At 41.9% G+C, this 25,982-nt stretch overlaps 1 protein-coding gene across 1 annotated transcript in view; it reads right to left on the bottom strand.

Moving 5' to 3' along the window:
* Positions 1 to 25,982, bottom strand: part of LOC105938173 (phospholipid-transporting ATPase ID) — a 67,902-nt gene that overhangs the window by 8,173 nt on the left and 33,747 nt on the right. Inside the window, exons 3-20 of the mRNA XM_012879817.3 lie at positions 25,341 to 25,402; positions 23,929 to 24,042; positions 19,655 to 19,753; positions 14,389 to 14,450; positions 10,448 to 10,520; positions 9,520 to 9,590; positions 9,343 to 9,425; positions 7,060 to 7,218; positions 6,889 to 6,977; positions 5,907 to 6,100; positions 5,588 to 5,796; positions 5,301 to 5,344; positions 4,017 to 4,182; positions 3,720 to 3,908; positions 3,512 to 3,627; positions 1,695 to 1,859; positions 1,504 to 1,615; positions 61 to 166 (exon numbers count right to left, since the gene is read on the bottom strand). Coding sequence (XP_012735271.2) covers positions 61 to 166; positions 1,504 to 1,615; positions 1,695 to 1,859; positions 3,512 to 3,627; positions 3,720 to 3,908; positions 4,017 to 4,182; positions 5,301 to 5,344; positions 5,588 to 5,796; positions 5,907 to 6,100; positions 6,889 to 6,977; positions 7,060 to 7,218; positions 9,343 to 9,425; positions 9,520 to 9,590; positions 10,448 to 10,520; positions 14,389 to 14,450; positions 19,655 to 19,753; positions 23,929 to 24,042; positions 25,341 to 25,402 — 2,113 coding nt within the window. The remainder of the gene's footprint in view (positions 1 to 60; positions 167 to 1,503; positions 1,616 to 1,694; positions 1,860 to 3,511; positions 3,628 to 3,719; positions 3,909 to 4,016; positions 4,183 to 5,300; positions 5,345 to 5,587; positions 5,797 to 5,906; positions 6,101 to 6,888; positions 6,978 to 7,059; positions 7,219 to 9,342; positions 9,426 to 9,519; positions 9,591 to 10,447; positions 10,521 to 14,388; positions 14,451 to 19,654; positions 19,754 to 23,928; positions 24,043 to 25,340; positions 25,403 to 25,982) is intronic.

Genomic DNA, 25,982 nt, shown 5'->3' on the forward strand with positions numbered 1-25,982 from the left:
TTTTAAACCGGACTTTAGAGAAACATGGTTAGGAAGCACTTCAGAAATGTGCCGTCTGACCTGAGTTCTTGTCTAACTTCCTCCGGTGAGTGGCCAGAGACGATGAAGACGTCGTTCATCTCCTCCTGCAGCAGGTTGCAGGAGTAACCGATGTTTTCTGCCGTTTCTGTGACACAAACAAAAGTTGTGTGGTAATCAGCGCCATCTAAGAACTGTTTTCACTGAGTAAGAAAACTTTATTGATAAATCAACTTTTACAGGATAAAAAAAACACAAAGTGCTTCACAATAAAAACAACCATAAAACAACACAAGATAAAAAGATATAACAGCATAAATGCAACACCATAGCATAAAACTATTTACCAAACCAGTTAAAAGACAATCGGAACAAGTTGGTCTTCAACTGCTTCTTAAAATGAAGGAACAGAGTCAAGACAGCGTAAAAATAAAGGCAACGCATCCCACAGTCTGAGGGCCACAGCTCTACACGGCCGATCCTCTCTGGTCCTAAATAAGTTCCTGGAACCATTAACTACCAGAAGGGCAATGCGGCTGTAAAAGGTCGGTAATATAAGCCGGAGCTTGGCCGTCAGGGCTCTAACAGAAAAGACATAAACTGTAAAATGAACTGTAAAATGTACCGTTAGCCAACGTAAAGAGATCACGACTAAATGCTATCAACACGTGGACATTCCTATTTGTGATAAAATGCAGTGGATCATGGTCACACTGGCGTATGCAGTGCATATATATTGTTATTGAATTATCGTCCAGCCCTAGTTAAGAGCATCTGGGCTGCATCTCAGTCTGATACTCCACAGCAGTGGACCGCCACCGCCTGCAGAGGGCGCTGAAGACAGCAGGACTGGCCTCACTGCAGAGCATCTGTCACCAGAGCCCCGCATCCTCAGCATGGACCCTTCACTCTTCTTCACTCTTCATCACTCGTCTTCACTCTTCATCACTCTTCATCACTCTTCATCACTCTTCTTCACTCTTCTTCACTCTTCTTCACTCTTCTTCACTCTTCATCACTCTTCTTCACTCTTCTTCACTCTTCATCACTCTTCTTCACTCTTCTTCACTCTTCTCCCATCAGCAGGGTGAAACGAAGGACCTCTGGACCAAAGAGCTCATTCTGTTAAACTGCTGACAGTTCTCCATAACCACGCTCTGTCGATACCTCCACTGATCTCACAGCCGTCTTATCTGGCATATTGTCCTCTGCTCAAAGCGCGCACATTTAGCACATTTAGCACATTCAGTGTTTATTTCATGCCTTCTAGTTTTCTTTTCTTAAGATTTTTTAACTTGTATTATTACTTCTCTTTTTAACAGGCATAGAGCAACAGAAGAATTTAATTTCATAGGGAAGCATGTTTGAAGCCTGTGTGCATGACAACAATTGTGAAACTGAACCAGTAAAAGCGACTCAGGTCCATGTGAGCATAGAGACCTACTTCACACAAATTACATGAAAGATATAATTTCCCAGACAGACCTTGCTTGTCGCCAGTCAGTACCCAGATTTTGATGTCAGCTTTGGCCAGCTGCTCGATGGTCTGAGGTACTCCGTCCTGCAGCTTGTCTTCGATGGCTGTTGCTCCCAGCAGCTGCAGAGAAAACACAAAGGCATTACATGAAAACAAGGACAAACCAGTCAGCTTCCTGTTTTTATCCTCAGCTTCCTACCAGAAGGTCCTTCTCGATCTCCTCGTACAGCTCGTCCAGCTGGCTCTCCTTGTCCTCCAGGGAGATGCTGGCCTCATGGTGGCGCTGTTTCCACTGCCTGAAGTACTCCTCATCTAAATCTTTGTAGGCAAGCGCCAGCGTCCGCAGTCCCTCCCCTGCAAATTCCTGCAGATGAGCCGGCACACACTGATGAGGACGAGCCGTAGAAAGCAGGTGTCTCTGCACCCGGCACTGATAGCATCTCAACATGGAAACAAAGTGAAACTAATGTGCACGGTGGGGTAAATTATGGGGATCAGGCTGTAAAATGCACATCGAGAGGAGACAAACGGCGACCGTTCTGGTTCTGGACGTTTCTTTGTTTAACAAAGAAAACACATGAAAAGACATGAAAGGAACTGGGAGGAGAGGGAAAGACAAAGAATCTAAGGAGTGGAGCTAGCTTTTTCTCCTGAACCTGAAACATTTTACAATTATATTACTGTAACGCAGCTTATACCAGACCAAAGTGCATTACTACACATAGTTGCTAATATACAAATGAAAGCAGAGAATCTGATGATTTATGTAAAAATGTTGGACTAGAGGGGGAAAAGGATGAAATGAGCACTTTTAGACAGAAATATGATTATTATTATTAGACATCTGGGAATGACAGGCCTGCTGAGGATCTCTGCTTCCTGCATACGTGTTACAACTATCAGCTAACAGTGGTTTATTTTAGCTAATTTACTAACTGAACTAAACTGGTAGAACTATCTCTAAAACATACACTGACAGAAATTATTTACGTTCTCAAAAGGAAAAAAATATTAATTTCAGGCCATGTTTTAGTCTTGCAACCTTTTAAAGAGGTCTTGATCTACTGTTTAGATTCTTCTTTATCTTAAATGGGTTTAGTGGGAATCATCATTTAGTGAGACATGAAAATCATGATGTATTTGACCTGTTTTTGTGATGTAGACTGTAAAATGTGACAAAGAAAGGTCACCATATTGCTTGTTTTTGTTTGGATAACTCGTCTATCTTGGGATAAACTTTAAATGCTCTACAGACACTCTATAACTGCCCCCCCCCCCATGTGGTAAAATGATTAGTAGCTCAATTATTCAAAGGGCAGAGTCCATCCCTCTGCTAGGTCAGCTACTTCAAGCTTTCAGCATGTGGAGGTGAGTGAACATTCATCAGCGCAGACAGAGAGTCTGCATACCACAGTATGAAAATATAAGCTACACTATTATTGGCAGATTGCTGCAACATTTAGGAAGCACTTACATATATTTCATAACAGCAGTGCCTGTGTGCAGTATGAATCTGGTGCATCCAGGTTTTTACGTTCACATCATAAAACATTTTTATATGTAAAAAAAAAAATATCCCATCCCATAAGATCATGTATCAATAGTGTGATTAAAGGTATAAGTCCCTTGACTAGTTTAATACTCGCAAAACCCAACTTGTTCCTAAATATCGGAAAAATACCAGAATATAAAACAGTCTACCAGAGTAGAAAAGGAATTTAGCATCAAGAAAGTGAAAATGTGTCACATGGCAGATGAACAGCAGATGAATTCCTCTGCTTTTTGGTTTTCTTAAGGACACGTCTTTCAAATACTCTACAACTAACCTCAGTTACACATCCTCTTTTGTCCTTTGCATGAACAGTTATCTAATTCTCTTTAAAGCACAGCCAGTTGATAAATTAATTAGATTAGCCGGACGTTATCAGGACTAGACTGAAGCTCAGGACAGAGATGAACAGTGAAACCAAACATCTCAGGACTAGTTTAAAACAAGCAGGATGGAGTATGACTGACATTAAGGTGCTCCGTTGTGACGTCCATCAGCTTGCTGCAGGACTGGTGCAGCCTCTCGTAGATGATCGTATCTGCGCCTTTACAGAGGAGAGACAGCTTCCCCTCCGGACTGCGCACTGGTTACACAAACGTACATCAGAACATTTCTGGGTTTCATTTTGTAGGAAAGAAGAAACAGAAACGGAAAGGCCGTCCTGAAAACTCTCACCGATGACGGACATCCTCTTGCGGACGTTGTTGAAGTCCAGGATGGCCAGGAGTTCGTAGCTGCGCTCGTTTCCCATCTCCACGATGGAGATGCTGTCGGGCGTACGCGAGCGAAAGACAAATCCAAAGTTTCTGGCTGCAGTCACCAGCGCTCCTTCATCTGGAGACTGGGCCTGATAGAAGAGTTCACCTGCAGGAGAAATACGTGGTAAGCATTTTTCTGGCTAAGGTTCAGGGAAAATGCAGAAAATGGGGAAACTCTTGCAGACTCTGACAGCAACGTTCCTCCTGGACCCACCTTCTCTCTTCTCCTCAGCCATGACGGTGTGGCAGAGGGCCAGCAGTCTGAAGAAGGCGTGGACCTCCAGGTTCTCCAGCTTCACGGCCTCCACCAGGGAGTGGTCGTAGAAGATGAAGCGTCCGTCTGCCAGAGGGTTGAAGGAGAAGTCCACCGGCTCTCTGTGCTGCAGACGGAGGCCGTCCTTTAACTTCTATTTAAGTTTCACTTATTTTCAATGAAGAATTTATATATTTATTTTATTAAACGAAAGATATTTAAATCGGAACAGAAAGCTGTAAAAGTCTCCAAACTCAGAAGCCAATGGTTCTGCTTCTAACGTGGTGTTCACCTCCACAAGAAAAACCAACCAATTAAAACTCGTAACGTTTAACGTAAAAAATAATAATAATAATAACATTTGGTCCATCCATCTATTCATTTATCCATCCATCCATCCATCCATCCATCCATCCATCCACCCCTCCATCCATCCATCCATCCATCCACCCCTCCATCCATCCATCCATCCATCCATCCATCCATCCATCCATATATCCATCCATCCATCCATCCATCCATCCATCCATCCATCCATCCATCCATCCATCCATCCATCCATCCATCCATCCAGCCATCCATCCATCAACCTCTTACCAACTCATCCATCCATCCATCCATCCATCCATCCATCCATCCATCCATCCATCCATCATGGCAGGTGAACCTAGACCTCCCTCTCCCTGGGTGGGTTTCCAGCCCAGGCCGTCCACTCAGTTGTGGGTCCACTCCCACTGGGACGTGTTCAGGAAACTTCTTCAGAGAAAAACTGTTATCTGGTGTGAAGCAGGTCTGCTCTAAACACATGAAGGCAGAGAGAAAGGGTTCTAATGAACCGAGCTCATTTGAGCCCTTTCTGCCTGCCTTTGTTCTTTCTGTTGCAGTCTACTGCATGTGAAGGTTTTAATGTGGATGCACAGGTAAATTTAAATATTTAACTTTCTCCTTTAGCACTACGGGTCAAAAAGAGAGGGAAAGCTCTGCCAGCTGAGAAGGAGTCTCTCCTTCAAGCAGCTGCTGTTGTCTTCACCAAGGATGGTGGGTCGGCCCACAATTAGACCAATCAGGCTGAACTAGTTTATGTTATATAAGAGAACCTGAATCCAGAGACAATTTGAAAACGATCGATACAGACGCAACAAGTACCTAAGGTAGAAGGTATTTCTATTTAATGTAAAACCTGAGCCTGTTTCTACATGAATGGTGAGCACATGAGCGGAAATGAAATGAATTTCATTGACTTGCCTCAGAAACGTCATGTCTCTGACCCGTGTAGTCGTACACGTCTCCTGCAGAGACAAATCAAGACAAACACTTTGAATAATCAGGAACATTTACAATAAAATAAACAAACTACTAATATTGATACTGATGAGAAATGAAGCAGGTGATTATCAGCCTGTATGGAAGTTGCTCCTGATAACAGAATAAAGGCAGAGAACTAAAACCCTGTCAGCTGATTCAACTGGAGAACCTGTTTTTGGTTTTGATTGTGGGATTAAAGTCCAGTGGCTTTAGAACCAGGATCGTACCGTAGGACTTCCCGTTGATGGAGCATTTGTTGAAAATCATGATGTTCTGGGTGAGCGTTCCCGTCTTGTCGCTGAAGACGTACTTGATCTGACCGAGCTCCTCGTTCAGCGTGGTGGTGCGCGCCTCGGCGGGCGTGTCGCTGCGGGAATGATACATCTTCCTGTCCCAGTCGATGTAGAAGCTGTTCCCCAGCCGAATAATCTCCACACTGAACACAAAGCCCCAGCAGACACAGCATTGGCCTTTCTTTATGCTCCGCTTTGCTCCAGCGCATCAGTCAGACTCCATTTAGGCACATAATTAGTTCACACGTGTTACCTGACATATAGTGAGATGGGCACCACAGTGTTGAGGATGATGATGTAGGACCAGAAGGTGAGGAAGGCAGAGAAACCCTCTTTATTGTCTTTTTCTCTTGGCAGGAAGACGGTGAAGTTTGAGCCATTCTTTATCTCCCAGATGTAGTTTCCGATCGCCAGGATCGTACACATGAATACGAGAAAACCAAAAATCTGGAGGAAAAGCACCAAAAAGCTGCTTTATTTTCAGTAATCTGTCCCTATTCAAAACTGTTTTTTTGCAAAGATGCTTTAGTTGCATAAATCTTCATCCAGTAAATATTTTCTTTCTATTATTTCCTATATATATATATTTTTTAGATTTTTCGTGGCTCTAGTGGCTCGCTTTTTAACACAGTAGGCTGGCAGGAGGGGGGGGGTCACCGTGGGTTGGAGTCAAACCCAGGCCCACCAGGACTACGGCCTCCGTAAATGGGTTGCGCTAGAACCCGTTTTCTATATTATTCTAAATTATTTGACTGATCAGTTTGACCAAAGTATTACGGTACACATTTGGGCTCATATTTAATTATTTAAAACCATCAAATTGTCACACATTGGCACAATAAACTAGAAGAAAAAGTTTCACTTCCTTCTTTGATAAATAGGTAACATTACAGCACGCCTGGCTAACAGAAATCCAGCTGCTCTCATTGAATTCAGTAAAAGTGTCTCAACCCTAAAAAGAGACAAAAAATATCCAGATGTCAGCTCATTCTTTTCAGTCTACATATTTTCAATGATGATTGAATTGAAAACAAACTTCTAAATGAACGGTAAGTTTCATAATACGTCCAGAGGTGTTTTAGGGATGAACGTCTTGTTAGACAGCTCAGCTGTAATCATCTAACTGATAATTGTAGTCTAGGCTGGGAAAGTAGGAGGCAGTCCTTCTTTATCAGTGTAACGCACCAGATTCTCTGAATGGGTTGATGAGTAGACAGAAAACTCCAAACACTCACACAAAGAACTAGAACATTCATTAGACGGTCTATACTGGTCCTCTTGAAGGTGCTTTTCCCACAGTTCTGCATCAGCTTCGACTCTTGACCTGCACAACAAAAAAAGAAACAAGATGATTTTTCTTCTTTCCGTATTTAAACCAAAGGAAGTGAGTGCAGCGTGTCGCTGACCGGCGAACAGCACCAGGCCGTAGCACCACTCGGTGTTCCTCAGCGTGCATCCTCGCAGCAGGATCTTCTCGTTGTCCAGCGGGTATTTCTGACCGCCGTACGTTAGCGTGCCGATGAAGCGGTCCAGGCGGTTGTTGGGGGGTTCACAGCGGACCTCGCCTTCAGAGGAGACGGGAGAATTAAAGGGCACATATCACGCCTTTAAGTTATTCCTTTTCACATTTAAATCACTCAGTTGTGGTCTACATAAAGTGGAACTGCAAAGATTTGGTCTGAATTCTTCGTTATTGTTGCCCCACAGCTCCTTTTTTTTACCCGGGTTCTGAGGTACATCTGAGAGCAACTCCTTTTGGTACCGTCTCTTTAAATCTAAAGGAGGCACCCTGCCCTCCTCCAGGTAGCAGACCACCTCTGTTGGCCATTTTTGTAGCCTACTGTGTGGGTCAATACTCCCAGCAACTAAACATTTTCACCTATCCACGTGTAGCTTCTGCATCCTTGGACTACGGAATCACGCTGAGAAATAAAACTGCCGGATCCATCAAACTGGTTGGTCGGAAGTCCATGACATTGTTTAGCAGTTCGGCAGCAAATATTTTAAAGTAATTGTTAAAAATCTGTCTTCTTCCTCTTATCCGGGGTCGGGTCGCGGGGGTAGCAGCTTCAGTAGGGAGGCCCAGACGTCCCTCTCTCCAGCCACTTGGGCCAGCTCCTCAGGAGGAATCCCAAGGCGTTCCCAGCAGAGAGACATAGTCCCTCCAGCGTGTCCTGGGTCTTCCCCTGGGCCTCCTCCTGGTGGGACGTGCCCGGAACACCTCACCAGGGAGGCGTCCAGGAGGCATCCTGACCAGATGCCCGAGCCACCTCAACTGGCTCCTCTGGACGTGGAGGAGCAGCGGCTCTACTCTGAGTCCTCCCCGGATGACTGAGCTCCTCACCCTATCTCTAAGGGAGAGCCCAGACACACTACGGAGAAAACTCATTTCAGCCGCTTGTATCCGGGATCTCGTTCTTTCGGTCACGACCCAAAGCTCGTGACCATAGATGAGGGTAGGAACGTAGATCGACCGGTAAATCGAGAGCTTGGCCTTTTGGCTCAGCTCTCTCTTCACCACAACGGATCGGTACAGCGCCCGCTTCACAGCAGACGCTGCACCAATCCGCCTGTCCATCTCCCGCTCCACCCCCCCCTCATTCGTGAACAAGACCCCAAGATACTTGAACTCCTCCACTAGGGGCAGGACATCCTCCCCAACCCGGAGAAGGCACTCTACCCTTTTCCGGTTCAAGACCATGGTCTCAGATTTGGAGGCACTGATCTTCATCCCGGCCGCTTCGCACTCGGCTGTGAACCACTCCAGTGAGAGCTGTAGATCACGCCCTGATGAAGCCAATAGGACCACGTCATCCGCGAATAGCAGAGACGCAATCCTAAGGCCACCAAAACGGATCCCCTCAACACCTTGGCTGCGCCTAGAAATTCTGTCCATAAAAGTTATGAACAGAATCGGTGACAAAGGGCAACCTTGGCGGAGTCCAACTCTCACCGGAAACGAGTCCGACTTACTGCCGGCAATGCGGACCAGACTCTGACACCGGTCGTACAGAGACCTGACAGCCCTTATTAAAGGGTCCGGTACTCCATACTCCCGGAGTACCCCCCACAGGATCCCCCGGGGGACACGGTCGAATGCCTTCTCCAGATCCACAAAGCACATGTAGACTGGTTGGGCAAACTCCCATGCCCCCTCCAGAATTCTGCTGAGGGTATAGAGCTGGTCCAGTGTTCCACGGCCAGGACGAAAACCACACTGCTCTTCCTGAATCCGAGATTTGACTATCCGACGGACCCTCCTTTCCAGAACCCCTGAATAGACCTTACCAGGGAGGCTTAAGATTGTGATTCCTCTGTAGGACCAGGACCAAAACCACAATCAGAAAACAGAGAAAACTGAACAGCTTGAAAAATATGACACAAAAAGAATATAAAGATCTTTATGCAGCTCCTGGACAAATAACATTTTCTGCATTCCTGGAGACTCCAACTACACAACAAAAGCTATTTAAGGGCTAGAAAAGTGGATTTTGCACAATTTGTTTCCAGATTAAGGGATTTAAGTGGATATTTACTGATTTTAAAAATAAAATGTCAGCATTTTGTCCCTGTCTGCCTTCTAATTCTGCAGGTCTGTTGTTCCTATTGTCTGATTTAATAACTGTAGCAGAACGCTTTTTAAAGTGGGGTGCTTTGTAATTCTGCCTTATCGTCCTGTTCTGTATTACCATTAAAGTCTGCCAGTTTCTCAACATCATCTCCCAGGTCTCCTGTTACTGGCAGCGCTTGTTTGACCTTCAGGTTGGTCTCACTAAGGAAGAGGAGGGAACAGAGAGAAGGAGGAAATGCAGGATTTACTGTTAACATACGGGGAAGCTATGATTAAAAGCTAAAAGTCAACCAACCCGTCCAGTTCTGCCGTCTCTATGTACACAAGGTTTAGTGGTTCACTGCTGGAGAGAAGCAGGAGGTCAGCCTGAAATAAAAGCAGCACAACATTTCACAACCAGCTGAAACATCTCTACATTCCTTTATGTTTGTTTATAGTTTATAACGAATCAACTGTTTCACCTAAATACAGAAAAAAACATTAATATACAGCCATGGGGACAAATAAGGTCCATTCTAGCTGCTTCCATCTGATTTAAGCCAAGCCAACTTTATTTATAGAGCACGTTTAAAGACAGCAGATACTGACCAACGTTCTGAACAAAAGGAATGAATGATTTAAAATAAATAGTAAAATCTAGAACAATTAACATAACAAGTAAAAGTAGAAATAAAATAATCCAAGTAAAAGTAGAAACATGAAAAATAGAGAGAAGTCCATTAAGCTACAGTGGAAAATGTTTAATACGTAGTATGTAAATATCTGGTTTCAATTGTATAACTAGAAATCCTGTTTTGTTTGCTGCATTAGGAAAGCAAACCTAATTATAAACAAATTATTAAATAATGTGTTGATTACTGTTACAGAACCCTGAGGCATGCTAACCCATAATGAAAGCGTCCATCACACTGTGTATGATTAGTAGCGCTCAACTTTTGGCTAAATCTCTAATAAAAGTTCAAAATGTAGTTTGTGGCTTTCAAACCTGATAAATAGTGTACCGCGCTGCAAAACTGACAGAATCTCTGTGCTTAGATACTGAGTTTGGCCACAAAAAGGAGACACAATGAGAAGATGAGAGTAAATTAACAGACATGAAAAAAGGTAGTTGAAGAAACCTTTTATGTGGAAAAATGCAAAGAAGTGAAGGGCGTAATCAGAAACTACAAAGTATGGAAAAAAAAGCTAAACGTAAAATTTCAAATAAAAAGTTGTTTACTCACGGTTACAAACTGGTTGTTTTCTAGCTTGATGATGTCGCCTACCTGGATGTCCATCCATTTCTCGCTGCTCAACCTGACAACAAATCCATAAAGTTAAATTTAGGCTTGGAAAGCCATTGTTGGTGGGTCACTGCCGGGCGTTTTTCTATTTTCATGTCAGGAAAGAAACTGTCTGAGGGACCATAAACATGCTCACACTGACCCTACAGGTCACAGCAATACGAGACACTTTCCTGCACCCCCCCCCCCCCCCCGTTTCCTGCATGCTTCACCTTGACCGTCTGCCAACATTACACCAGCGGGGATCAGAGTAAAGGACGACATGATTCTGGAACTTCACATTCAGCCCTTCTCTGTTTGGACACACATTTTATCTCTTTTGGCTGAACAGAGCTGGGAAATAGTTTTATTTTACACATTTGTTAGAACAGGGAACATGTACGATGTTTTCTTTATTTTTCTCTCCCATTTTTCCCCCCCTTGTTTCCAGAGATGCCAACATTGGCTGATCCCAAATCCTCATGATTCTTTTGTCCGACATTGCGACATGTGTTTAAAAAGTATTAAACTAAAGCACTATAATTACATAAAACGTAAACTGGCATTTTTACATATATCACCAAAAATAAAGCAGACAAGCATTTTCAAATCCATTCTTGTTAACCCTTTAAGGACTGCAATGTTAATAATTCACCTAGACATACTTTTCTTGTTTTGGCTATAAAAAACGTAAAAGTAAAAGACATATCAGTGTGTGCCTATGCTGTTATTTACAAAACTAACCCTTCTTTGCATATCTAACTTTTTTTTTTTATTTAAGGCTGGGCAATAATTCAGTTACGATATATATTGATCGATAGACATAACTGAGATAGATATAAATTTCAATAGAATTAAAGTTCTCCTTCCTTTTGCATTGTAGCCATATAGGTTAATATTACATCATTACATCATCCCAACCAATCACAACGCAGACCCAGGAACTAAGCTCCGCCCCTTCAGAGAGGTCAGAGAGCACGCGTTCTTTTCTTTCATAAAAACTTGCAGTTTTGGTAAAAACTTGGTTGAATAAAGGTTCCAGTTTGAATTCAGTGTTTGTGTTCTTTATCTAAAAATAGGTTGCTAAGCAACAGCATAAAAGGACCAGGGCTGCACTTAAAATATATGTTTTGAATTTGTTGGGAATTATTAATATCGATCGAATATGATTTCTATTTTATCCATATGCTTTTTTTTCATATCGTCCAGCCCTATCTTCTTTTTACATTGTTTTCTTAAATAAATGTTTAATTGCTGTTGAAATAGAAGAAAATTTGAAAAAGGGAAATGCGTCAGGACGGCCTCAGTAACACAATAAATTGGAACATGGAACAAAATATGATGCTCATTGGACTTTTAGTTTATGCTTTACAGTCTTTATTATGAAGAACATTCAGGTGTTTTTAGGTCTTTGTCACAGAGTTCACCTGGAAAAACACCGACTAAACGGTTATGTCCAGAACCATAAGTGGTTTTTCTAATTGCTCAGGAATCAAAAATAGGTAAGAGCATCTATTATTTCTGTCAGATTTAAATGACTCTCTTCCAACTTTTTCTTTGCTTTAACTTCCTCTGGCAAGAGTTTAAACAGGAAGTAAAGTATTTATATTATAGGGTCCTCCTGAGAATTGTGGGCTGGCCTAAAAAATCGACAACGTGACAAAACACGAGGCTGGATTATAAGAGCAAAAACAATAACTAAGCATAACAACTAGAGAAAGGCAGAGTAGCCCTCTCTGGTTTGGCAGGATGGAGACGGACAGATTGGGTCTTCTGCTCGTCTGTTATGGTGAAGAAAGAACCGAGACGATAAGCAAAGTTCTGGATTTAGCGGTCCGTCTGCATTCAGACCCTCATCCACGGTCCTGAGGTCAAACGAACCAGATCCTGGATGCCAGCGGCTGAAACGAGCTTCTCCAGAGGATGGGGGGGGGGGGGGGCTTCTATCTGCAGGGAAGTCAAAGTAGAGCCGCTGCTTCTCCGCATTGAAAGGAGCCAGCTGAGGTGGTCTGGGCCTCTGATCAGGATGGCCTCTGGGGGTTTTATGTGGACCTCCCACTGGGAGGACCCAGAACCTGGAGCCACATCACCTGGAGCCTGGGACCCCCACAGTGAGCTGGATGATGTCACTGGGGAGAGGGGCTCTGTCTGGGTCTCCATCTCTGATAAGTGGAGGATGGATGGATAAATAGAAGAGTTAATGGATCCTGTGTCTGGCCTTGTGTTCTCCTGGTGCGTGAGCAGCAAAGCCCCCCCGCTCTCCTTGTATTTTTAGGCGACGTGTCAACAGGAAGTAAACTTCTCCTCCTATTAAACACTGAGCTGAACAGCAACAGCTGCTGGCTCAGGAGAAATGACACGCATGCTCGTATTTATGTGCAAATTCATTTTTCATAAACTGTCCTTCTCCCTTCTAAGATGGCAGCAGGTGCCCGGTTTGAATCCCGCCGGCTGCCTCTGTGGGTCTCTGAGCAAGGCCCTTAGCCCCACATACCGCTCCCTAATGGTCAGGAGTTAAATCTAGGAGTAAAACATGGTCAGAATGTACAATCGCAACGACAAACAAAGATGTAATTATTCCTTCTGCTGTAACTGAAAACAGGGTGATGTTAACAAAGAGGTTAAATCCTCTAAGAGCGTTTCCAATGTTTGTTTTCTGCAACTAGAAAAACCCACAGGGACCAACAGACTGTGGAGAACGGAGAACCGGACATGGAGCAACAGAACCAGGGCGTATTTCTACTGCAGGCTCACAGGGGAGGGAGCAGATAAGAGACAAACAGCTGGTAGAGGCCGAGGTACTGGGTGAGGCAAAAACACAAGAATACACGGCAACATGTTACAAGAAAACCAAAACCATCAAAACCATCAAACTGCTGAGCAAAAATATTCATACCCTTTAAAAAATTAAACTTCAGTGTTCTGCTTTGGGACATTTTCCAGTACTCTAAGGTGCTAAACCCCCATGCTACTACTTTTTGTCCTCCACAAGGACCAACCTCGGTCCTTGTAACGCCCCGCAGCGCTGCACCACTACAGCATCTTTTTATTGTATCTCTATGTTTTCTATGTCTTATGTATCGTTTTATGACTCTATTGTAAAGGGAAACCGTTTGGCTATTGTAAAGGGCTATACAAATAAACTTGATTGATTGGTTGATTGATTGATTGATTGATTGATTGATTGATTGATTGGTTGATTGACTGATTGATTGATTGATTGATTGGTTGATTGATTGGTTGATTGATTGGTTGATTGGTAGATTGATTGATTGATTGATTGGTTGATTGATTGATTGATTGATTGATTGATTGATTGATTGGTTGATTGGTTGATTGACTGATTGATTGATTGGTTGATTGATTGATTAGTTGGTTGATTGATTAGTTGGTTGATTGGTTGGTTGATTGATTGATTGATTGATTGATTGGTTGATTGATTAGTTGGTTGATTGACTGATTGATTGATTGATTGATTGATTGATTGATTGATTGATTGATTGGTTGATTGATGGGTTGGTTGCAGAGCAGACGTGTTTTTCTGAAGGCTCACATGGTGGGGCGGGCTTTATCCTGGCCGACAGCACGTTTAGAAGCCTAAACTTTCACTCTGCACCGTTTGACTCTGTCCAGGAAGCAGCAGCAGGAAGATGGCTGCCATTTGTTTGGCTTCCTGTTAAGCTGAGGTCTGCTATCCCACATATGTGACTAAAATGATGCTTATTTTCACATGTAGAGCTAAAACAAGTTCATTTGATCACTATGAAGCTTTAGTTTTGAAGAATTAAAGGTTCCCCTGATGCGTATCTCACCTATGAATGACCTGGACAAAGAACAGGGACAAAGCGTCTTCAGGCGACCACAGACAGCACATAAAGAGTGTTTAAATATAAAAAACTTACTTTCTGTCAATGAGTACTTGCACTTTTCGGTTGTTTACTCGATTGTCGCTCCTGTGGCGGTTCTAGATAAAAAGAGGACAGCAGTGACTCAGGAGAGATTACAGGAAATTCAATTTCTTTATTAAATCATTTTCTGATGAGACGATCCCTCCCATCACCGACTAACAGGCTGCGTTCGGGGGCAGATATGTTTCTGAAAATAACCTGGGAGGAAACCAACCTCTTCTTCCTTTTTTAAAACCACCGATGATTTCAGGCCGTGATGAAGCCTTTATTGATTTTGTGTCTGGTTTCAGATCCTACGGAAGACGAAGAGGCGTCAACTCAGCCGCTTTCACTCTGATGGCCGCCCTCATCTCAGCGTTTAAATTTGGTTTAAAAAGAATATTTTTAGTTTATGTGATTTAACTGATCTCTAAATTAAATACAGTCATTGGATGAAAGCTGAAAAAAAATTTAATCTTAAATAATTCTGCTAAATAACTGGTGATTTACACATTGAGTTAAAGCTGATATTGAGCTTTTCTGAGTTGAACCTACTTGGATTTTCTGATTTCTCTGAAACTACTTCATTAAGGGAAAGTCCTGGCTGAGGGATTTCTAGGAGCGAGGAACGGTCCGGCAGAGAGAGAACCACTTTAATAGTTTCCACCTACATTAAGTTTTTAGACAACTCCCAAACAAACCCTTTTAAAAGCATCAGTTAAGTAAGGCATAGTGTCCATTATCAGAAATGAATGGAGACGCAGAGGTGTAAGCCGTCCAACGCCAAGCAGTCCATCAATTCCTGGTAATTGACACCTGAAAGGACATTATCCCATATTTATAGTTGTCTGGTCTGTGCTGCTACGGCAGACGTTTCCTCTTTAGAACAGGTTATATTGTGTATTTTTGCGTGCAGCAATCTGAATGGTAAATGAATCCATGTTGTAGCCGTAGCTACTGCTCCAAGTACACCTGAGCAACATTGCCCCAAATTTGCAGGACCTGCAGCAGTTATCAGGTGGGTAGGTAACCTGGGCCCATGGACATGTGGCAGAAGCAAGCTGGCTTTGAACCCACAACTTTTTGAGTGTAAGACAGGCGTGGTCAGCCCTATGAATCCTGTAGTGGTTCTCCAGAATATTCTGCACTGCAGAAAGGGAACTAAAAGTAAGAAATATTTTCCAGAAATGAGTGTATTTGTCATTGATTTGAGCAGGAAAATAAGATTATCTGCCAACCGAATGAGTATTTTGACTCCTAAAGAAGATGATCAGATATGCTGCTCTTGACATAAGATGATGGAGACGAGTTGTTCCTATTATAAGTGCAGAAATCTTATTCCATTGGCAGATCATTTAAACTTACCAGCTCAAATCAAAGACAAATACACTCATTTCTAGAAAAATGTACTTACTTTTAGTTCCCTGTTTGCAGTGTGAAGGTGAGCTGAGAAAAAAAATGCCCATTTTAACTCTTCTCTTATTTTTTGTCAGTTGTTTGTTTGTTATTGTGCTTATGAATTGAAGCTGGACCACAAAATTAGCATCATTCCTGTTGGATGACCAATATGTGAAGAAGCCTCTGCTTTATCACATCTCTCTGCTAAAGACAATTAACTCTGGAGGTTTTAACTTATTGCTTCAAACTTTAAAAGTAATATCTAGATATTAATGTCATACACTATATATAAACAAATGTTTAAAACATATTTGCTGTATAAAATCGTGCAGATTAGCGATAAAGGAAGCTCCCTGTGAGTGAAAAGGCCGCTGTTGCAGACTTAAAACGTCTTCTGAGAGGTTTTAGTGCTGAAAAAGGTATAAAAAGGCTGGACAGATATTGATTATGTATTTTAAAGCGGTAGAGGTCATGTCAAACTGTTACTGGAATCTACAAAAGTTGCTTTAATCTATTCTTTTGAGCTTTGAGTCTCTGTCAGCCATGGAGTTATTAGGATCTGGAAATGTTGGTGGCGTTTTGGTGAAGTTGGACACGAGGTAATGGTTCCCATCTAGAAAACAAGCAGAAAAGCTTCCCTGCAGTTAGCAATGCTAACCTGCTAAATGCCGTGGGAAAGAGTTTAAAACTATTAATATCACCGTTATGTTTTTAAATTTCTTTTAGAAAAATAGTGTTTGATGGAACATCTGTCAGCCTTTCATGTCCACAAACTGTGCTGGTCCACTTATGAATAATTGACTGTTAAAGGCAGACAAACACAATGAAATACATAGAATAATGCAGTGTCAATATGTTGCTTGGTGTCACGTCTTTTCAGCGCACTCTGGATTTTACTTCCAGATAAACCCAGAAAGTTGTCAGCAGAGGCTTTTCTAAAAGTGCTCCTATGTTTTAGAGTCCCCCCCCCCCCCCCCTTGTCTCAGCACCATGTCTACAGATTTAGCAGCTTTGCAGCTGACATGAACACCAATAAAGGCGTGAAGGCTTATTATCTTACAAACGTTGCAAATAAAAAACGATCTGGGTCTGGACTGCAGAAGTACAACAGAAAGTGACTTTAAAAAAAGAAAAACTATCCAAGTCCAAACAAATAGTGTGAAAGGCCTTAAAAGTCTTGAATAATATTGACCACTTTTTAAAGAACTGAAACAGAAAATCCTGCTTTGAAAGAAAATAGAACAAATTGAGGTATGGCCCAAAACTTCTGCACAGGATCACGAGTGAAGCGCCAAAAGACTTCCCAATCAAAAATACCTCATGAACAGGGATCAATAGTTAAAAATAGAAATTATAAGTTTTTTGACCGTTAGTTAAATGTATGAAATCTGGAAACTCCCTCCTCCTACAAAATAAAATGCTCTTTGTTGTGTGAAACTTTAGAAAAACAGGAAAGTAGAGACCAATAAAAGTCTGATCGGTGCTTCGCCGGAAGATAAAAAATATTTATGTGAAGTTTGATTAGATCAGTTTCATTTCATGAGCGCCTTTTCACTTCTTGTGAAATAAAGGGAAACAAACACCATTTCTGACTCTTATTTTTAAAACTGTGGACCCAAATAATGGACAACTAAAAAAACTAAAGTAAAAAAGCCGTTTAATAGCTGGTTCCTATGTGCTCAGACGGCGTTGGTGCTCACTCCCTTTAAGATCTTATCTGCTTCAGGACGACAACAACAAAAAAGGAAATCTGTATAAAATATTTCACATAATCTGTCCATCCTGAGTGAACATCTGGAAAACTTCAGTCAGACGAGGCTTGTAAAAATGTTAGTTTGGGTCGCCGTCCTCTGCGTACGCGGTGAGTAGCTGATGTGCTCAGAACCAGCTGTGGACCTGGAGACCTCCTAAAGCTGAGATGATGATGATGATGATGATGATGATGATGATGATGATGATGATGATGATGATGATGACTGTCCAGGATTGCCCTGGAGGTAAAGTTTAACCCATTACATCAGCTACCTCCTCCTCTAAAGGCTCCGCCCCTCTCCGTCTCGCCTCGTTGCCTCAGAGGCGCCTTCTGCTCCGTTTCACTTCTCTTTCTGATGATGATGATGATGATGATGCAGTTTGGAGGTTTTAGAGGTTTAGAACCCTCGAACAGGAGGAACTTTTAGTCTTTCTCAATACGTTTCAAGTTCCGGAGGACAGAATTCAAGACGTAAAGAAGAACTAACCCCCCCCCCCCCCCCCAACAAAAATGTGGCTAATGAAACATTTACATGAAAAGGAATGTAAACTTAAAGCACTTTAAGAAAGCTTTAACCAGCTGAGGGGGAAAGTGGGCGCTAAAATCTGGTTTATTAAAGTGTATCAGAGGAAAGAAATAGTGATACTTTAAGAAAATCACTAATTTGCCTGCTGCCAAAGTAAAGCGTCAAATAGCAGGATGTAACCTCCTGTAGAAATCATTTAGAGAGGTTACTCAATCCTATCTGAAGGAAGTTCCTCCCCGATTTCTCGCTCTTATTTTTCATATGACTGACTGAGAAACTGAGAAACATCTGAGCTACTGGGAAGTGTCGACATGGTTTAGGGTTAGTGTCCATGTTTCCCCACCACCGCTGGTCCTTTAGCTGCAGGAGGCAAAGGCATGTCGACCACCAGATGCTGCCACGTCTGCCTGTCCGTCTGTCCGTCTGTCTGCCTGTCCGTCTGTCCGTCTGTCTGCCTGTCCGTCTGTCTGCCTGTCCGTCTGTCCGTCTGTCTGCCTGTCCGTCTGTCTGCCTGTCCGTCTGTCCGTCTGTCTGCCTGTCTGTCTGTCCGTCTGCTGCTTATCCAAGAACGGGTTCAGGAGGAAAACCCAGACATCCTGCAGTCTATCGTCATCATTAAGCTTCCCACTGAGAATCCTGATGTCAGAGCAGTTGTTCTAGGTTTTCTAATGGTTGTTTTGCCAAAGAGGACTATGTCTGAGGAACCTCCATAGAGAGAGAAATGAAGCCCTAACATATTGGAAAGGTTTATATCCTCACAACCTTTGCTTGCTGTGAAGTTCTTTGGCTGAAACTCACATTATAAACCGGCCTGAGACTAAAAGCAATTCAAGAACTTTAACGCCACATAAATCACATCTGGAGAGAGACAGAGAGAGAGAGAGAGAGAGAGAGAGACAGAGAGAGAGAGAGAGAGAGAGAGACAGAGAGAGAGAGAGAGAGAGAGACAGAGAGAGACAGAGAGACAGAGACAGAGAGAGAGAGAGAGAGAGACAGAGACAGAGAGAGAGACAGAGACAGACAGAGACAGACAGAGAGAGAGACAGAGAGAGACAGAGACAGACAGAGACAGACAGAGAGACAGACAGAGAGAGAGACAGAGAGAGACAGAGAGAGAGCTCACTGGTGGACTGCTGGCCAAGGAGCTACTTGAGGGTTAGCTGGGTCCAGAATAAAAAGAAGGGACCCTGAGGATCGGCCCCTGGATCCTTTAAGGGTAGAAGTCTGGATTTTGACCCCATCAGATGAAAACTGTCTCACAGATGAGGAGCTTTGCCTCTTGGCTGTAAGCAGAGGCGGGCCACCCGTCAGAAGAAGCTCATATCATCTGCGTATCGTCTATCTGGGACGTCGTTCCTTCGATCTCGATCCACAGAACCCAAAGTGAACGTTCAAACTTAGAGGAGGTAAATCAAGAGCTCCCACCATTCGCTGCTTGTTCCCTAGACTGGGCTGTAGGCTGGAGCAGTGCTGACGTTACACCGCCTAAAGCTAAATAAACGATGGATTTCTCCCTAAACCCGTAACCAAACAGGACACCACCACACCTGAAATCTAACACAGATCCAGAATGAGAAAAATGAAATATTATGAAATGTGCTTACGATGTCGTCGGTGGCATCCTTAGCAGCGGTGACGGTGAGGACGAGGACGAGAGGAACGACGGTGGTGAACCAGGAGAGGGAGGAGATCTCAGGAATAATCTGCACAATCAGACAACGTCTTGGTTTACACCTGTTCCAGTTCATCCAGGTGAGACACAGCAGGTGGAGACTGAACAGGTATAAGTATCCACACTCCTTATACGTTTACCAAATTATAAAACACTGCGGTGTTTTTTGTGGTATTTAGTATCATTAGTATTATTTAGAATTATCAAACCTCATCACACTGATTCTTCATTTGATTAAGGTTTGGACTTTGACTAGACCAGAGGTCCACAACCTGTGGCTCTTTGGGCCTTCCACAGTGGCTCTTAATAACTTTGCTACAAATTAAGTTTTTATTATGGTATTTAAATGTAATAATGATAATAAATGCAGGTTTTGGCAGTTTTTTTTCTAGGGAAAACAGGTAGCAGGCTCCTGGTCTAACTCATTCTAACATGTGATCTAAACCTTGCCTATGCAGCTCTGGGTGCATGTTTAGGGTAGTTGTCCTGCTAAAAAAAAAATCTCCACCTTATTCTGAATTATTGTGCTTTGAATTGATTCTAATAGTAAGTAAGATCTTGTATATTAAGCAATATATTATATTAAGCACAACTATATATTAGACTTGGTGAAAGTACTAGAACTGTTGAAGAAAAAATAACCCAAATCCCCTTCTTGTTGCTCAGTCACACGACTCTTCAGAATAAAACAAAACAAATCATGAATCTTTAATATTAAACCTTTTATTTATTTCTGCATATTCAGTTTATGATCGTTACAAATAATCATAATAAATTTACTTAAAAAAAGGTTTTCTTGCCCCTTGAGTACTTTCACATCAACAGTTTTGACCCATGTGGTAAAAAAATGAAATACACTGAAGTTTTTGGTTAACCTGATAAAATGTGATGAGGTTCAAGTTCTATGAATAGTTTTTTAAGTTGTTGTAAAGACGACTACCAAAAGCTGAAGAAAAGTAAAATAAAAGTGTTGTGTGAATGAATATAAAACATTTATTGCCAAATTCCTGGTAGATTAGTCAATAGACTGCCTGACATTTAATCATTCTTTCAGTGAGCTCATTGTGTTTACTAAAATAGAATAAAGCAGTTTACATTATGACTTTAACATTATTTTCACATTAAAAGCGCTGTCAGCGCTGCAACGGCGTGGATCAGCCGTTATTGTTGACCTGTGTGCTGCAGAGTCACTGCTTTGCACACCATGAGGCAATTTCCTGTGCTGGATATTTAACTTCCTTAATTTCTGACGCTCTTGATTCGTCTTTTCCTGTGTGGTTAGCGAGGAGCTTCACCCTGAGAAACGCTTCACTCTTGTGAGACTGAGAGTCAGTAGAGATGCGTTACGACTGGTTCACCTTTCAGCTCAAGGTGCTACGTGATGTTAAAGCTGTTAGAAAAACATTTTCCTCACAAAAAGCAACATTATGGCATGATCTTTGTGTATTTTAATGATTTAAATGCATTTATATTGTTATCTGGGTTGCACTGTTTTCTAGATTACTCACTGAGTTTCCCTCAGATTCCTGCTTCTCCCAGCTTCACTGCATCAGTTAATCACCATCTGGTTCCTACTATGCTATCACTGCTCCCTGCATAAAGTCATTTTTAATAAATTAGAAACCTGTGAGCCTCGTTTGTCTGATTAAAAGTGTGAATAACAACCTTTCAGCAGCTATAAAATATACATTTTAACGTTTTTTTATTGATCTGATGTAATATTCTAATCTAAGATGTTGTGTTTTGTTTGGCTGTAAGCATAAAATCATCATAATTAACAGAAAAAAAGATCAAAAACACAAATATGTGTGTAATTAATACACATCCTGTGTTTCAGAAGTTACTGGAACACCTGAGTCGGTATTTTTGCCTGAGTCCATCTGTTGAGGGGACACCTGGTCTTGCTGATGAGCTTAGCTCTTTCTCCAAGCTGTAGAGAACCTGCTGATGATATTTAAAATAGAAACTACATCCACTCTGAAAAGAACAATCTTTTCTATGTGCCTAATAACTGTCTGGAGCTCCTTTAGCATGAATTACTGCGTCAAAGCGACGTAGCCAGTGGTGCTGCTGAGGTGTTCAGGCAGCCCAGGTTGCTTTGACAGCCTTGCTGGGTCTGGTGTCTCTTATCTTCCTCTAAAAATACTCCATAGATTCTCTGTAAGTTAAAGTCAGTCACATGTAGCACCACCACGGTTGTTGGAGCAGGTTTTGGTGTTTTTGGCAGTCTGGGCAGGAAGTCCTTCCTGCTTAGGTAGGAAGAGCTTTTAAATTTCCTGGCACATGACTGTGTTGACTGTGGACATCAGAAAACCCATTGGACCAGAACCCACAGATGAAATAGCATCATCAAATTATCACTAAATGTGGATCCATTCAAATTCTTAAATTAATTACACCTGACAATCCTCTCCAGGCTGCTGGTCCACCTTTTCCTGCCAAAATCTTTCCTGCCACTCAACTTTCTATGAATATGCTATCAATTTTTAAAAAATATCTTTTCAAATTTTCTGAGACACATATTTTTGGATTGTCATTATAAGTCATAATCATCAAAATGACAAGAAGATAAGCCTTGCTATGTTTCATATTTAACTTTATGTGTAATGAAACTATATAATCAGCTTTTAACTTTTTGTTCTCTGTCATTGTTCTCTTCATAGAAGGTACACCTGGTCTGGTGTTCTGTTAGCTGTGACATCATCAGGGGAGGCAGATCATCCTCTATTACCATCTAACATAGAAAGTACTCCTGGGTCAATGTGAGCTTCTGAGCTTTCTGTGTCTCTGCTCTGTCTTCTCTAGCATAGAAAGTACTCCTGGGTCAATGTGAGCTTCTGTGCTTTCTGTGTCTCTGCTCTGTCTTCTCTAACATAGAAAGTACTCCTGGGTCAATGTGAGCTTCTGTGCTTTCTGTGTCTCTGCTCTGTCTTCTCTAACATAGAAAGTACTCCTGGGTCAATGTGAGCTTCTGTGCTTTCTGTGTCTCTGCTCTGTCTTCTCTACCATAGAAAGTATTCCTGGGTCAATGTGAGCTTCTGAGCTTTCTGTGTCTCTGCTCTGTCTTCTCTAACATAGAAAGTACTCCTAGGTCAATGTGAGCTTCTGTGCTTTCTGTGTCTCTGCTCTGTCTTCTCTAACATAGAAAGTACTCCTGGGTCAATGTGAGCTTCTGTGCTTTCTGTGTCTCTGCTCTGTCTTCTCTAACATAGAAAGTACTCCTGGGTCAATGTGAGCTTCTGAGCTTTCTGTGTCTCTGCTCTGTCTTCTCTAACATAGAAAGTACTCCTGGGTCAATGTGAGCTTCTGAGCTTTCTGTGTCTCTGCTCTGTCTTCTCTACCATAGAAAGTACTCCTGGGTCAATGTGAGCTTCTGAGCTTTCTGTGTCTCTGCTCTGTCTTCTCTAACATAGAAAGTACTCCTGGGTCAATGTGAGCTTCTGTGCTTTCTGTGTCTCTGCTCTGTCTTCTCTAAGCCCCAGTGGGTGGAGGCAGATGAGCGTTCACACTGAGCCTGGTTCTGGTTCTGCTGGAGGTTCTCCTCCCTGTTAAAGGGGAGTTTTCCTCTCCACTGTCGCTTCATGCATCATGACTTGATGCAACCTGCTGGGTTTCTTTAGAGAGGAAACTTTCAGGGATCGTCAGTCTCTGGCGCTGCTATTCTGTGGCTGGCAGGTTGAAAAGTTTGGTCTAGATCATTCCAGCTAAATCAAGATTCATGCCTCCCATTTTACTTCTTGTGCTCCACTTATAATTTGTTATTTTAGTAGTTTTTATTTCCTGGACTGTAAAGTGTTATAAAGACTGAATATTTTCACGTTTGCCTTAAGTCTGCTCCCCAGTTCATCATCGTCTGCCACATTCTAAATAGTATTCTATGTACAACTTTTTATTTAGCTTAATAAGTCCAATAATATTTTGATGTTTATGATTAAAGTGTCTGCAGTCTGCTCAGACGTCATTAACCTGCAGCAGCGTGGTGAGAAGTGTTGCAAACTTCTTCTGAGGACATGCAGATGCATCTTGGTGCTGAGCTGGGACAACATTTGCTGTCAATCAATGCTGTACAAATAAACCACATTTAAATGAAACTGGTAATACTGAGCTGAGCTGATTGACTGAAGTTTGTTTCTCTTAAAAAGAAAATAAAGTAAGTTGTAAGTGGTGCTTTGACATCCTTTCATAGTCATTGTTGTTTTCTCTTACCTGCAGCACCAGCAGAACAAGAAAGTAGGCATTAGCAATCCTCTGGAACTGCTCGAACAGGTTGAGAGGAAGGAAGGTGAAGAAGTTGTACTTGGAGGTCTTGATGGCATTCGTCTGGAAAAAGAAAATTAATACAGAATTTAAAAAAATTAAGCAGACATGAAAATGTTTGGTGATTGATTTTTCTTCAGAATTTTGATAGTAAACTGTCATTGAAGAAGTTATCAAACTGAAAATAGGGATGTTATATATAAATGTGATGGAAAGCATTTAAAAGCCTGTAAGTAAGTAATTTTGCAAAGATATTCACTTGCTGCACACAAGCGAAGACATTTTAAGACTTCAGCAAACAATAAACTTTGCCCAATTTTGGTTTAGATATAACTTTTAAAACCTATAAGCCTTTAACTGAACCACATTAATCAGCTAAAGCAGAATCAGAATCAAGTTTATTGCCAAGTAGGTTTGCACTTACTAGGAATTTGACTTGGTGTTGATGGTGCAGACAAAATAGATATAATACAGAATCTAGAGCAACACGTCTTCCATTGTGGAAGCAGAGCCTGAGGACTCTGGGTCGGGTTCTCCATCTCTGGTGCTGAGGTTGTTAAAAAGCTCCTCGCTGTCAGGTCTCTGTACGACCGGTGCCAGAGTCTGGTCCGCATTGGACCAGACTCTGGTCGGACTCGTTTTTTAGGCTAAACGGTTTTTAGGCTATAAGCATATAACATGGCTATATACCTTAAAGAATTAAAAGGCTAGAATTTACTGAAAAATTTCCCACATATCCCATGGGGGAAAAAAATTTCTGTTGAGTGTAATCTCTGATTTAAGGATCTAGTTTGGGTTTGAATGTGTTCTTCTACAACAGGTGGGTGTTATAAGGAGGCTGAAAGGTCTGATGGCCATGGTATTATCACTGGATCTCCGTACTAACACCACCACCAACACACAGAGCAGTTCTGTCCATAAATGCTTATATCAGGGGAAATGAGTGTTTATTCTACTCTGAAGTGGTATGGAGGACGGTTTATCCAATATCACGACTACTTGGAAATACTGTAGGGGCGACATGGTCTACTATGTGCGGCTTCATAAGGATTGTTTCATGGATAACTTAGGAGTTATTTAAAATGTAATATGTGGGATTTGCTGCTGACAGCAGTAGTTTCTTCAGCTCTACCTTCAGCTCTTTGGCTGACATCCAGTGTCACTGATAAGAACCAGACACAAACAAATCAAGGCACACCCTGAAGGAAGATAGTTATTTTTCTGCATACAAACAAAAAATCTCTGTGGTAAAATGTTTTGTCTTAAAGGTAAAGCGGCCTGAAGTCACAAAAGTATAAAGCAATAGAAAAAACACAGCGAAGAATCCTGCTGACAGAATGCAATGACTGTGTGGTACTTACTGCATATTTAAAGGAGCGGTTGTACTCTCGGTCATTGGCTCTGAGTTTCCTCTCCAGCTCGGCTTTAAAAAGAAAAACAAAGAAACTATTATTTTGGGAGCATCAAATATTCCTTTATGAAAAGAGGATTGATGGAGAACAGATGTACAAAAGGAAGTGAACTCTTCCAGATAAAAACAGCAATCTACTATGAAAAGGCTAATTATTCTGAGGCCTTTAATAACAATAGTTATTCATGTTGTTCAAGTTATTGAAAAAGCATCAAAATTAACAGCAGCTCACTCACAGTCAAATTAACTTGTTTTCTTTTACAACTTCAAACAATATCCAACTTCCTCTGTGAATCTACTGACTAGGGAATAATTATAGGATTCTTTTGTCATCTTTTATAGGACTGAGATCGGGGCTTTGCTTCATTAAGACTTTGTTGTTATCGTTAAGCGTCTTTGTAACAAATATGGTGGAGTACTCCGGCTCATTGTCTGTGTGGTGGACCCATTTGTGCCCAAGCGTTGACCTCCTGACAGCTTTCTTCACAAGCAGCATTAAAATTTTCCATTTAATGCTCTTTTTTCACAGTGTGATCTATTTTGTGAACTTCCTGCAGCAAAACACCCACACAGCATGATAACCCCCCCCACA

The sequence above is a fragment of the Fundulus heteroclitus genome, chromosome 12, assembly GCF_011125445.2.
Source record: "Fundulus heteroclitus isolate FHET01 chromosome 12, MU-UCD_Fhet_4.1, whole genome shotgun sequence".
In the NCBI taxonomy this organism is placed as follows: Eukaryota; Metazoa; Chordata; class Actinopteri; order Cyprinodontiformes; family Fundulidae; genus Fundulus; species Fundulus heteroclitus.